We start from the raw sequence: 15,476 nt of genomic DNA on the forward strand, positions 1-15,476 counted from the left end.
TAAATGTTAAAAATTTATTGTGCAGATTAATTTGACTTAGTAGCATGGATGATGTTAGCATCTCCAAGTCTCTTTTTGTATTGTGTTTAAAAACTAGAACAAAAGCTATTTTTGATATGGCAGTTAATTACCACAATGATCTTTTGGTCTCATTCAATAAGCTATGATTAAATGCCTACACACAAACCATCAGGTTGTCTTCATCTTCCCCTTCCACCACCTCCTCCATCTCTAGAAGTCATATTTTATGTTTGGGACAATACCTCTGGATGTTTATTTCGTTTAGCGATCTCTCCTGCCGTCTTCCCATCTTTGGTCTGTATTGTTTTATTAGCTCCCAATTCAAGCAACTTCAAAGCTACACTTTTATGACCCTGACGTGCTGCCCAGGTTAAGGCCTAAAAAAGAAAAAAGAGTAAAACTGAAAACACTGTTCAGTAGAATAAGAAATCATTATTAAATAAATATTGATAAATAAGATTCATTTCATCTTATTGTAAGTTTGTTTACTCCTAAAGTTAATTCCAAATCCTGTCACATATCAATTTTAATAAAAATAAAGTAATGACAAAACCAAAATTTTGTGGTTCTATGGAATAAAAAGATCTATCCAGTTAATTAACAATTACCTTGTTAATTAACGGTTAATTAGCACAAACATTTTCTCCTATAAAATGTCTCCACTTGGGGGCAAAGCTTAAGGCTTTGTAGATAAGTAGAGGTTCTGTTTGCCTGAGGCAAGTGCCATTTTTCTGACATCAGCAAAGAACATGTCCAATAAGCCTATTACCTCCTAGCTTTTCCTACTGCCTTATGGAATTTTCTACATGTTATCAATATTGTATAAACAAGAGCCTTCAACAATAGAGAATAGAAGGAATCATACTGTATAACCATTTTCATCTTGGGCATTTATTTCTGCTCCATGAGCAACAAGGAGAGCAACAACCTGAGCATGGCCTTCTCGAGCTGCATACATGATTGGAGTCATGCATTTCCTAGGGAGAAAACAAAACAAAATATTCAATATTAAAATGAGAACACTTGTTAATACTGTTACTAATAGCTACTTGTTTTCAATTATTCAAACTTCTATGTTGGTGTTATAGTAGAGAATATAAAATGAAGATTTATGACAAGTCAATATATTTAAAAACGGGCAAACCATACCAATAACAGCAACCAATAAAAGGAAAGAGGCTTTCTTCATATTGTATGATGAATGTTTACATAGCACCCTCTAGTGAAATTCTATGTAACATTTATTAAAAGAATGTCATAATTTCCATCATGAAACTTTAAATCTTTTTCACTCATATAAAAGAATTGACCAGGCTTGAACAAATTTGCATTTGAAGATTCTTACTCAGAAAATTTAAACTATAATAACCAGGTATACAATAATTTTGAACAGTGAAAATCTTACTGTAAAAATTCATTTTTGCTTATGATGACATTTTATTATCATGGCACCATTATTTATCACAGTAATATTATTATCATTCCTGAGCTTACACTTCATTCATTTTAGAACTGTCACCTCCATGCTACAGGGAGGCAGTGGAATACAGCTTTGTGCAAGTATGAATAGGGATCTCAAAACAGACTGCATCTACTTTCCAAGGACGAGCCTAGATAAGTATGAAGAGGCTCATCATAATAGCCTGGGCATTGGTGATGAACTCTTTGGTCATGGTAATCCATAAAGCAAGGAAAAACACAAAATTGTCTTTAGTTCAGGGTAGACCCTTTATATTTCTGTAATAATAATGGTGGTAAAATAATAGAAAAGGGACAAGTTACTAAGAATAAATTTTTAGACTATCTGTAACTATTAACTTACCTGTCAGTATTTATCTCCTAAGTAAATAGAGCGATATGGCAGCCAACATTCCTCAGATTAGTAAGTTATAATATAAACTCATTTAGGAAACATTACAGAAGAATTGCAAAATACTCTTGTGAGATTCTCCTATCTCCTTTCTGGATCATGAGATGAAGGAGCAAAAAACCACCGTTATCAAGGCAAGACAGCAAATACAATAGTGGGACTCTTACTAAGGAGAATGATGAAAAGTCATGAACAGTTTCAATACATAAAATACTGAGAAGCAGTAAAGGGTAAAAAAATAAGCATACGAAAAATTTAGTGAGAAACTAAACTAAATCATCAGAATAGCATTTAAAGATGAAACTATAAGGATAATGATGAAAAATGAAAAAGTTCAATCTGTCAAAAAGCATTTAATAGGCACCTACTATGTGTCAGAGACTATCTTATGTTTTTGGGGGAGGGGAACAAAGAAGGGTTAAAAAAAAAACCAGTTCCTATTCTTGGGGACTTCACAGTCTAAAGGAGGGAGGCAACATATAAATAGTTATGTACAAAACCAGGATTTATATAGGGTAAACTGGAGATAATCTCAGAGGGCAGGCACTAATATTAAGGACTAGAAAAGGCTCTTATAGAAGGTCAAGTAGGTACAATTTAGATGAAACAGAGTGCACAAAGGGAAAAATGTAAAAAAATTTCTGGAAAGGTAGGGTAGAGTCAAGCTTTGAAGGGCACTGCTCACCAAACAAAAGTTTTTATTTTATCCTTGAGCCAAGAGGAGCTACTGGAACTTCTTGAATAGGGTAATGATACGGTCACATTGTCCTTAGGAATGTCAATTTGATAGCTAAGTGGAAGATTTATTAGAAAAGTAAGAAACTGAATAAGTCCATTATGAGAATGATTATAAGGCTACTGTAATAGTTTAAGAGAGAGGTGAGGAGGGCCTCAAATAGAGTAGTAGGTTACAGTGGAAGCAAAAGGACAGATGTGAGAGATGCTATGACTTGACAAGTGACAAAGAGCTTAATTAAAGGTTACTCCTAGACTGAGTACCTGGGGGATTGGAAGGCTAGTGATGCCCCTGACAAAAGGAAAATTAGGAAGATTGGTGGGTGGAGAAAGGTAATGAATTCTGTTCTAGACATAGTGAGTTTGGGATGCCTATCTAACATCCAACTGGAAAGATCCAATAGACAGTTGGTGATGTAGTTCAGGGAGAAGACTTGAATGTAGATCTAAAGGAAGCTACCTGGTAATTGAACCTTTGGAAGCTGATAAAATCACTAAGAAAGAGCATGTCGAGAGGGAGAGGGCAAAGAAGGAGGGCCCAGGGCATACACCCATAATAATGAGCAGGACGTAGGTGATGATACAACAAATGAAAATAAGGATTTGCTAAATAGGTAGGTCAACAAAGAGAAAAAAAGAGAGCAGTGTCACAAGAACTCAGGGAAAAACAACATCCAGAAGACAGTAGTCAATAGTGTCAAATGCTTTTATGATCATTTAGTTGGGTTTCCTCAGCAAAAAGAATGAGAAGTTTGAAAAGATTATTAAATTTGGTAACTGAGAGATGATTTAATAATCTGTAGAGCATTTCCTTTAAACGAAGTCACAAGCCAAGTTATAAGGTATTGAGAAGAGGAAGGAAGTGGAGATTGCTTGTTCTAGGAGTATGGATGTAAAATACAGAATGCTAACTTAAATTGTACTGCTGAGCAGTACTGAAGATTTCACAAAACTATTAACTCTTCCAACTATAAAATTTATATTATCTAATCTTAATCTGATCTTCATGACTAAAAGGCAAATCTTTTACTCATCTGCAATTGAGAACTACATTCCCTCAGTGTAGTTCCTAATCTTTTCTTCACTCCTCAAACTTACCTCCAAGTGTCTCTCAACATAGGACTTTACCTCATACTTTATTGATAATAAAAGGCCATTTACCATTGAGATCTTTTTCCTTCCCTGTTCTACATTTCAACACCCCCTAGAAATTATTCAACATTCTCTCCTCCTTATTTTCAGTCTCAAATGAACAGGTGGTTTTTCCCCATGCCAGTCACACACATTCAATCTCATCCTCTTGGCTCTCTTCAGGCAAACTACTCCTACAGCCATTCCTTCTCTCTTTAATCACTATTTTTTCTCCACTACTGACTTCTTCCCTGTTGTCAATACACACACACACACACACACACACACAGAGTTATCCTTAAAAATAAAAACAACCACAACACTAAATTCCTATGTTTCTATGATACCTGAAAGAATGAAACTGGTGACTGGTATTTGATCCTATATGAGTATATTTTATTCAAAAGAAAGGGGACAGATAAAAGGAACTGGAATGGGGGCAACACTGAATATTAAGGATTATTCATGTGAGGAAATACAAGCACCAAGGGGAAAGCCATGGGAGGAGAGTATTTAGGTGAAAATTAAATGATGGAAATTGAAGTGACTGGAGCACACATTTGGGCAGAAAGAGGAAATTGATAAGTTCAGGAAACTGGTAAGAAGTCTAGCACAGAGGCATGATGTATCAGTAATGAAGGACTTCAATTACCTACATATCTAGTGGAGCACTCTTTCTCTGTCAAATGTAAAATTTCTATAAGGTTGACTTGCCTAAAAGGTAATTCATCCCTTAAAAGGTATACAAACTCACTACAGAGAAAATCTATTCTGGATCTCATTCTTCTCCAATCCTTTCTGAACTCCAACATCACGCGATAGCGGCTTTCTCACCAGGAAAGATCACTACCTCAGGCCCGTTTCTCTGAATGGTCATTTCATCCAAGAACCTCCATTTTAAGAAAAGTGCGTAGGCAAGGCATGTTCATTCCTTCATTCCACTTCAGGATATGTTCCCAACTTTCTGAATTTCTTTCTCTAACATGCCTCTGAAAGGGTGCCTTACTCTTAACCCTTTGGTCAAATTAGATGACCACTGAAGATCTTTTCAATTCTAAAATTTTGATAGCTTTCTTAACTCCATGCCTATGTTAATTACTTATGCTATATCCTTTTCCTCTTTCCCCACCTCTTTGCGATCCTGTGGACCATACATTCCATGGGGTTTTCTTGGCAAAATTACTGGACTGGTTTGCCATTTCCTTCTTCAGTGGATTGAAGCAAACAGAGGTTAAGTGACTTGCCCATGGTCACACTGATAGTGAGTGTCTGAAGCTGGATTTCAATTCAGGAACATGACTCTTCCTCACTATAAGTCCCACACTCTAACCTACATGCCACCCAGTTGCCACTTTTTAGAATGCCCACAGCACTCAGTATTCCCAGGTGGTCTCCCATCCAAGCACTAACCACGCCTGACCCTACTTAGCTTCTGAGATCAGATAAGATTGAGCAAATTCAGGGTAGTAAGGCTGCAGGTGTTTTACTCCTACCCATCTTTTAAAGTCCAATGCAAATGCTACCTCCTCCACAAGGCCTTCCCTCATCACTTATTGGCAAAAAAACAAACAAACAAAAAAACAACTTTTCTTCTTGAACATAATAAAACATTTTGTTTTGGATATCTCAACTTCAGTATTTTATATGTGCGTGTGTTTCCTGATTTCCCCAGTTGTTAATGGTTCTTCAACAATATTTTGCATATATTTTTATTCACTCATCTGTGAACATGCTGTCACTTCATTATGCATATCTATCCCAGTTCCTTAAAGACAAGGATTACTTCCTTCCAGTCTTTGTAGGCCCTGCTATTGAATAGTAGAGACTTAATGGTTGATAAACTGAATTATCTAAACTTTGCTTCTTCCTCAGTATCTAACACAGCAATCTATAGAAAGCATATAATAAATGTCTTGTCAGAAAGAAATTTGCTTGATTCCTAGTCCAGGACTCAATTTTACCATTGTTTTGTTACTTTACCACATCTGATTTGGGGGCATAATAGACTGATGAAACCAGAATTATAATGAATAAGTATTATAATTTGAAACACTGACAATAGTTACTACTTCCACATTGTGAGGATTGGGGGTGCAGTGGCCCTGTGACATTGAAAATCTGTGTAAAATTTTTGGTACCAGAGAAGAAGTTTGAATTATTATGGTGTTAAAAGATAGAACATGTTGACATCATACAATACTATACGTATACTTTATGCATTTCTGAGTTTCCAAACTTTTTTTGTGTCATCTGTGACTTCCACAAAACTCCCCCAAATTTGGCATTTCTTATGCCAACCCGCGATATGTCAAAACTGTGATGGGGAAAGTCACGCTACGGAAGGGGTAACTCTATTAACCTGTATGCTTATATGTCTGGGTATATGACCAAGAAGTCCAAAGTCCTTGGATAAGAAGCTATGGAAAACCCTATTGAGAGTACTATAGCCCCAGGATGGCTCTCCAAAGCTTTATCACATAGAGAACAAGAACTTGTTCATTCTGGAATCCTATATGTGTATGAGTAATCTCTACCAGTTTTAGGGAGCAAAATGTAACATCCTCCATGAAAACAGCATTTATAAAACATTTGGTAAGCTTTTATTATACTATAAATGACACTCTGGAATACTACCAAATGCCTTTTTCTCAAGTGAAAAAATATTTTATAGTTCAAGTGCTTTATCATTCTTTCTGGCTATTCCAAGAATAACTTAATGTTTCTGCCAGAGCTCCTATACTTCAATGAAGCGTTCCTGGGAAGGCTATAAAATTTTCTTTCTCACTGAGCTTACTTAAGGCTATAAAATTTTGTTTCTCACTGAGCTTACTTACTAGTCTGTAAGCTTTAGGAGAGTATAGCTGGTGCCCTTTCTAAACTTTATATCTTCCCCAACACCTAGCATAGTGCTTTATGCCAAACAGGCATTTAATATGTTTGTTGAGTAAATAATGGCTGTGAAACCACAATGGTCTAAGCAGATCTAACCATAGTCGACATGATAGAAAAAAAAAGTATTTTCTTTGCTAATGACACCTTTAGCCATTGCAATGACAAGATACTTTTAACCTTGATTTATAAGTGACAATGAATTTTTATAAGTGACTTTTCAGTTCATAAGAGGTTATTTATTGTTGGCAAGGCCTTAATTAGGAGAAATTATAACAAATTATTTATGCTATCTTTTTTCTATCACAATGATGTCATGACTTATAGATTATAGGATCATAGGATTTTGAATTAAAAAGGAACTTTGTGATCTAATCAAAATCTTTTCATTTTTATGAAAAGAGGTGTAATGACTTCCTCAGGGTCACAGAGGCAGAAGGGAGCAGAGCCAGGCGGTCTTAGGATTCTAAACTCAATACCTTGTACTACCTCAATTACAAACAGATATGGGCTATAATCACCGATTCATAATTGCATGCAAGTCACGAATAGAATATAATCTACAAGGTAGATTATCTTTATATCTTTATATATAACATCTTTATATCAAAATATTCCCAAAATTATATTTCACAGAACTTTGATGTATAATGTGAAGACTATTTCTATGACAATATTTCAATGCTAGTGTTTCCCTTTAAAATATAAAGAAAATTGTGTTAGAAATTACGTCTGGCAGGAAATAAGTGGTTAATAAATGCTTACTGGTTTATTTTTGTGTCTAATAGACATGTTTAATTTTCTCCATTTCGCACCAAAATTTTGCTGACCCCCATTTATCTCACATTGTTGTGGTTTTTCACTGAAAAGACTAGAGTGTTTTGACTTCCAATGCAATTATTACATCATCTGCAAATAACAACTTTTGGAGTACCTTGCCACCTTGCAGGATTATTTTGTCTGGAATCTGCTTTTAACCTTCTAACACCTAGGAAAACATATATTTCACTCTGTTACAGCTTACCTGGTGTAAAGAATTGCTGCAACATTTAGCAAAATTATTTCTTCTGCTATATGACTTTGAAGAATATAAAGGTAAAACCTGGTCTGAGAAAAGCTTTCAAAGCTGTACTTTTTAAAAATTTTTTTATTCATTTTAAACTTAAATACAAAGAGAAAAAACAGAATATTTCCATGTACACAGCAGAACATAAAAAAGGACTCACTATAAATCAATTTCCATTTCAGACTGTTTACTTTTTTTTAAAACTATGTAAATACTATACATTATTTCAAAGCTACCCAGTTTTTCCTTCTAAGTTTTCTTTTGTTCTCTGCTGTGCACTTTTCTTTCTCCTTCTCTCCCCATCCATCCCATCCTAGAGAAGGCTACAATTAAACACAAATACACACACATATACATGTACATATGAATGTATATGTGTATATACGTGTATATCCATATAACATGTAACACCATACTATACATATTTCTATTTATCATTTCTTTCTCTGGAGGTTTCTGCTTTCCTTCTGATCTTGGCTACAATGGTTTTATTTGTGCAAACTCTTTTAAATTTAACAATCAAAATTATCCATTTTACACCTTACAATGCTCTCTCTCTGTTTATTCATAAATTGTTCTCCTATCCATAAGTCTGATAGGTAACATGTTCCATGTTCTTCTAATTTTCTTGTGATTATCTCCCTTTATATCTAGGTCATGTATCCATTTTCATATGCGTATCCATCTGGTTACATGAACAATTAATATTTCTCCAATTATTTAAATCTGACTTTATTTGTATAAAGAATGTTTTATAATTATGTTCACGTAGTTTCTGGTCTGTTTTGGCAGGTATACTCAGGTATTTTATATTGAATACAGTTATTTTATATGGGGTATTTCTTGCTATCTCTTCTTTCAGGGTTTTGTTGGTGATGCATAAAAATGCTGATGATTTATATGGGCTTATTTTACATCCTACTACTTTTCTAAAATTATTAATTTCAGCTGATTTTTAGTTGAATATTAAGGATTTTTTCAAATATTATCATATAATCTACAAAGATAGTTTATTACCTCATTTTCTATTGATTCCTTCAATTTCTTTTTCTTCTCTTATTGCTAGTATTTCTAAAACAATATTGACACAGTGTAGTTTCCCTGCTTATTTGTTTCAATTAAATTTTTTAGCTTTAATTTTGTCAGAGATCATGATTGCTACCCCTGCTTTTTTTTTACATCAGCTGAAGCATAATAAATTCTGCTCTAGCTCTTTATTTTGACTTTGTGTATCTCTCATTTTTGTTTCTTGTAAACAACATATTGCCAGATTTTGATTTTTAATCCATTCAGTAATCCATTTTTATGAGTAAATTCATCCCATTCATTTTCAAAGTTATAATTACTAGTTGTGTATTTCCTTCCATCCTATTTTTCCTCACTATTTATCCTTCTCACCCTGTTTACCCTAACTGTACCCTACCTGTTTGCTTCTAACCACTACCTTGCCCTTCTATTCTACCCACTTCTCTAAAAGTCCCTCCCTTATCCTCTCCCTCCAATTCTTAATCTATACACCCTTCTAAAAGCCTTCCCATATCCTACCCCCTCACCCTCTTATTCTTTATAAATTAGATTTTTATACCCTTCTAGATGTATATGTTGTTCCCTCTTTAACCCAGTTCCAATAAGTAAGGTTCCAGCACTACCACCCCTCCACCTCCACTTGCTTCTTTTATATCAGTTCTTCCTTTCATGCCTCATTTGTATGAGATAATTGCTCCTTTTTACCTCTTCCCACCCAGTTTTATTTTTTAGAATCAATCCATCATTCTCAGCTCAGCCCAAGCCTTTCTTTCAAACTACCCAAGGAATGATGGCAGACTTAAGAGTACTGATAACATTTTCACATATAAGAAGTAGATAGTTTAACCCAGGGGTGGGGAACCTGCTGCACAGAATAAATCCTTTTATTAAGAGAATATTTTCTGGGAAGTTGGATTCAGTCAAAGGGCTGTACTTGAGGACGTAGAGGGCCACATGTGGCCTCGAGGCCACAGGTTTCCCATCCCTGGCCCTAATTTAATCTCTTATAATTGTTCTTTAATGTTTCCCTTATGTTTCTCCTGAATCTTACATATCCAATTTTCCATTAAGTTCTAGTCTTTTTGTCACAAATACCTAAAAATCTTTCAGTTCATTGAATGTCCTTTTTTTTTTCCCCCAGAATGATACTCAACTTTGCTGGGTAAGTTATTTTTGGTTGCAACCCCAGCTCTTTTGCTCTTCAAAATATTATGGTCCAAGACCTATGATCTTTTAATGTAGAAGCTGCTAGGTCTTGTGTGATCCTGTTTTTAGCTCAGTAGTATTTAAATTCTTTTGTTGTTGTTGCTTATATTTTCTCCTTTACCTGTAAGCTTTGAAACTTGGCTATGATATACCTGTAAGTTTTCGTCTTGGGATAGCTTTCAGGTGGTGATCGGTGAATTTTTTTAATTTCTATTTTACCCTCTCATTCAAAACTTCAAGGCAATTATCCTCAGCAATTTCTTGTAATATTGTATTGACTCTTTTTTTGATTGTAACTTTCAGGTAGTTCAACAATTCTTATATTGTCTCTCCTTGATCTGTCCTCCAGACCAGTTGTTTTTCTAATAAGAAGTTTCACATTATCTTCTATTCTTTTTCTTTTGACTGGTTTATTATTTCTTGGTGTGTTATAATTTCATTAGCTTCCCCTTGCCCAATTTTAGTTTTCAAGAAGTTTATTTTCTTCCATAAATTTTTGGATCTCTGTTTACTATTAGTTGACTTTCTTTTCTTAATTTTCTTGGATCACTCTTTTTTTTCCTTCTACTTTTTCCATAGTCTCTCATTTGATTTTTTAAATTCTTCCAAGAACTCTTTTTGGGCTTCTGACCATTTGATGTTTCTTTTTTGTTAGGAGTGTCTTTTTAAACTTCGATATCTCACTCTGAATATGAACCCAGATATTCTCTATCCCCATAGTAGATGTTTATGGTCAAGTTCTTTCTTCTTTGCTTACTCATTTTAATTTTGTTTTATTTTATTTTTAGCAGCTTATTATCATAATTGGTTCTAGTCCTGAGGTATGGGGAACAGTGCCCCAGGCCTGAGGTCCTTCTTACTGTTATTTTCTGAGCTATGTCTGAAAGCCCAACCCATGGGCACTCCTTTCCACCCTTAAGCCATGACTAGGGACCCCAGCCAGCTCTCCCCTCTGCCCTGGAGCTGAAACCAGGCGTTCTGCTCTCCTACAAGTGTCCTCAGCTAGCAGGGTCCCTGCCCCACTGCTACTGCTCTCACCAGGTATGTACTTACTCCTTTTCACCCGCAGCTGAAGCCCTGGACCACATCTGGTCAACACGGCTGAGACTGGCATCCCAAGACAGCAGAGGGTCCTTCAATTTCTCCTACTCAGCTGTCCAACTCCCACACTGTATGTAAGGTTCCTAAGGCTGCCTCCCAATACAGCTACTCCCAGGGCTTATTGTCACACACTGAATCTACAGAGTCTGCCTGAAGGTATTTGCATTTCACTGGGGCTGAACCTCCCTTCTTTGAAGTCTTGTCTTTCTTAAGGTCCCAAGGACAAACACAACAAAAAGAACAACTGTTTTACCCTACTTTTATTTATTTCTGCTGCTCTACATTCACTATAAGACAATGTTCTGTCTTTTTTGTAGGGGAAATTTGGAGAGACTGGAATTTTCTGACCTAACCTGACACCTTCCCAGAATCTTCTGCTGCACTTACTTCTACTATATCAAATGTTTAAAAAAAAAAGACAGAAACCAGAAAATATTTCTCTCTTCCAGAGCCTAACAAAATATTCATTAATACAGCAAACACTTGAAATTTTTGTTGTAGCACAAAAAAGAAGGTGAAATTGATCATGGAGTAAGAGTGAGAGAAAAATGGGAGAATGGACTGAATGTTATACTGGTACCAATGAGATACACTAAACAAAAAAAAAAAGAAAGAAAAACTAGCATAGTGGATTCTTTGGGGATGATTTGTGAAGAAACACGGATGAGAAATGCATAAGAGAAAAGGTGGAAGGCTATCATCTATACCAGACAAAGAAGTACTCACAGAAATCCAAGTATAATTTTATTTCATAATAATCCCTTGCACTTCAGAAAAGAGGAATTCTATTTTTCTCTATCTCGTTTTAAGAGCTGAATCTATGTTTAGCTTAGTGAGAGGGAGCTAAAAGTAAAATGGCTGTTGATGTTTATTACTGACTAAGCAATTCTCATTGCAATAGGAAATATATCTGGAGATGACAGGATTAATTTAGGACTTTTCACTTTGAGATAGTCACTGAAACTAGATTCATTCAAACATTCTAGTTCTCACATACTCAGCTGATAGCTATGGTATGGAGTAATTTTTGTTGTCTGTAATAACATGGAGATTTAATGATGCCAACCTATCTTCTATACATGCCTATAGGACTGCCAAAAGGGCTTTCTGACATCTATTTTAGATATTACTATCCTTAGTAGTCTACCCCAAAACTTTAGCTAACCACCAAGCCATCAGTATATGAAATCTTCAAGGGGCTTCTATTGCTTATTAGTAAATAAACTCAAGTTACTGACATGCATGATGAATCAACAAGCACTTATCAAACATCTATTATTTGCCAGGCACTGTGCTAGGTGCTGAGGACCCAAAGATATGGCACCCCTCCACCCCCACCTTGGAAAGAAAGAAAGAAGGAAAGAAGGAAAGGAAGAAAGGAAAGAAAGAAGGAAGGAAGGAAAGAAGAAAAGGAAAGCAGGAAAGACAGAAGGAAAGAAGGAAAGAAGAAAGGAAAGAAAGAAGGAAAGAAAGACGGAAGGAAAAAAGGAAAGAAAGAAGCTCTTCCAGGAGTTTACATCTTATCAGGGGAGGCAAAACATGCCATATATAAGTAGATAAAGAAAATATAAAAAAATAGTTCTACTACAATGGGACAAATATGTTCCTAAAAATCACCATGCTATGTAAAACGGAACAATAAAAACCTCAGGGCTTACATGGAAAATGTGGTCTGGAAACTACACTCTGAAAACTATCAGTTACACATAAAATAGGCACCTCACAAAAATGGTAGTACAGTTAAATGGTTAAGAAATATACAAATATTACATTAAAGGTATTTATGGCCTTAGGTTGCACACTGGCCTGTGATTCAGTTCTAACAAAGCCAAGGTTGGCAAAGTCAAGCTGCTAAGGAGGAGAGAGCAGCCTTAATGGGCTAAAACTGGGGCGGGGGAGATGAATAAATGGGACCAGTCATGGTAGTACAAAAGTCATAGGGGCAAACCAGGTCTCTTCAGTCCACAGCTCCTACTGTAATTCAGAAGATATATAATAAATACATCACTTTACCTTGAAAAAGAAAAATTCTGCATGTGGAAGTAGGCTTCAGAAGATTTACATCTTTTGAAATATATAAAGGGGTGTAGTTCTTGCTATTTTGTGTATAAACAAACATAAAATCTGCACCATGCTCAAATTGCTCCCTAATGCTCAATTCCATTGACACAAATTTGAGTTTTTGAAATAAGCACTATAACAGAACTGACTACACAAGATAATTTTTAGAGGGCACTACGCAGCTAGGAGAAGAAAGGAAACAAGTATTTATTAAACATCTACTATGTCGCGGCTGCTGCAGTGGTGAGCATGAGACCAGCTCAGTGCTCAGTAACCCGGAGACGCATGGATGAGGCGGGAGACAGCAAGGTGGCAGAAGCTCCGTTTATTCAGTGCAGTTAGCTGTCTTTTATGGCCCTAGTGATGCATGTTCAAAGCGTGATCCCCCTGTGATAGCCAATCATCAGGTCTGCTGGAGCTTGTGTCAGGACTCATCCCCTATTGAGAGGAGAGCCAAACCAACCGTGGGAGCTGCATGTCAGCAAAGGAGAGGTCCTGGGAGACTTCCTTATTTTTGCCACGCAACTATGTTGTGACCCTCAGCTTCTACTGATAGAAGCTAGAACTCCCATGGGAAAGTTCCCTCAACAGAGCTCTCATGAGACCGTGAGACATTCACCCTAACATACTATGTGCCTGGTATTGTGCTAAGCTCTTTACAAATATCAACTCATTTGAGATAATCATATAAGGATCAAATGAAATAATAATTATGAAGCACTTTGCACAGTGCCTGGTGCATAGCAAGATGCTTGTGTGTTCTTCTCAGTTTTGTCAACAATTGCATGACCTGGATGAAATCTAATTGATTTTTATTCCTTCATCTATAAAATGTGTGAAAAAAATTATTTTTCAAGAACTCCAGGTTCAGTTTGCTGATTTACCATTATGTATGTTAACCTCTCCCCAACTTTTCATAGTAAAGACTTTAAGTATAATACTATAAGAGTATATATAAGTTACAGACAGTATATTTTTATATGTATAAATCTCATTTCCAAATATTTAGAACATGATGAAATTTATGGATTATCTAGGGCATAACTTTTCTTCCTATCTGCCATTACTGACTTCATCTTAATAGAATGTACACTAGAGGGCATAAAAGAAAAAGGAAAAAAAATCAATCCATTTCAAATTATTTCTAAATAATGAACAGAGACCACAAATACTGTTCATTTCACAATTATAATAACAAGACTAAGAATCAGTTGTTAATACAATAATTGCAATATTTGCTCGTGTCTACTCTGTTCTGAACTTATTGGAACATACGGAATAGAAAAAACATTAGATATGGAATCGTAGGACCTGAATTTGAAAACTCTCTCTAGCCTCTATTTAACTCTATGACCTAAAACAATTTGAACTATCTGGAGAGTTGATAATCTCTAAGGTCTCTTGTAGGTCCAAATACTATGATTCTAAAAGTACAGGGCAAAGGATGGACAGTTACAATACCGTGAATTTAATTAATCAAGAAGCATTTATTAAGTGCCCATATGCCATGCAGTGTACTAGGTTCTGGGATACATGGATAACAATGAAACAGTCCCTCATATCAGGGAGTTTACATACTATCATGTACACACAAAATTAATACAAGGTAAGGGAGAAACTAGCAGCTGGGGGGAGATGAGGAAAAGTTTCATGCAGAAGATGCTTCTTGAGTAGAGTTTTGAAAGAAATAAGGGATTTCAAGAGGGAGAGGTACAGTGAAAGTACATTCCAGGCATTAGAAAACAGCCTATATAAAAGGTACAGAAATAGAAGATATGTGGCCCTGAACAACAAATAATAATAAGTTCAGTTTAACTAGACCATGGAGTATGACAGAGAAAGCAATATAATACCTAAAAGGTAGGTTGGGCCAGGTTGCAAAGAGCTTTCAAAGCTAAACCTTAAAAGTTGTGTTATTATTAATTTCTGAAATTAGGATGGTGGCATATTTGTTCATTATTTAGAAATTACATGAAATGAATTTTGATCCAACAGGCAACCTCTAGAATTTACAGAGAAGGGAAGTGATATGTTCAGACTTGTATTTCAAAAAAATCAGTCTGGTGGCAGCTAGGTGGCACAGTGGATAGAGCACTGGCTCTAGAGTCAGGAGGACCTGAGTTCAAATGTGGCATTAGACATTTACTAGCTGTGTGATCCTGGGCAACTCACTTAATCCCAACGCACCCTCTGCCAAAAAAAAAAACAACAAAAAACAACAACAAACAACAACAACAACAACAACAACACAACAGTTTGGCAACTGTGTAGAAGATGGATTGGAGATTGGAAAGTTTTAGCCTTGCAGCCAGGGAGACCAGTGAGGAGGTTAGTGCAACTGTCTAGTAGACAAGAGGTGTTGAGGGCCTT

At 35.8% G+C, this 15,476-nt stretch overlaps 1 protein-coding gene across 1 annotated transcript in view; it reads right to left on the bottom strand.

Moving 5' to 3' along the window:
• The window catches only part of ASZ1 (ankyrin repeat, SAM and basic leucine zipper domain containing 1), a 96,772-nt gene that overhangs the window by 48,189 nt on the left and 33,107 nt on the right, over positions 1–15,476 (bottom strand). The window contains exons 5-6 of the mRNA XM_027844995.1: positions 887–998; positions 264–398 (exon numbers count right to left, since the gene is read on the bottom strand). Of these exons, the coding sequence (XP_027700796.1) occupies positions 264–398; positions 887–998 (247 nt within the window). The remainder of the gene's footprint in view (positions 1–263; positions 399–886; positions 999–15,476) is intronic.

This window comes from Vombatus ursinus, unplaced genomic scaffold, assembly GCF_900497805.2.
Source record: "Vombatus ursinus unplaced genomic scaffold, bare-nosed wombat genome assembly UNPS02014946.1, whole genome shotgun sequence".
Classification (NCBI taxonomy): domain Eukaryota; kingdom Metazoa; phylum Chordata; class Mammalia; order Diprotodontia; family Vombatidae; genus Vombatus; species Vombatus ursinus.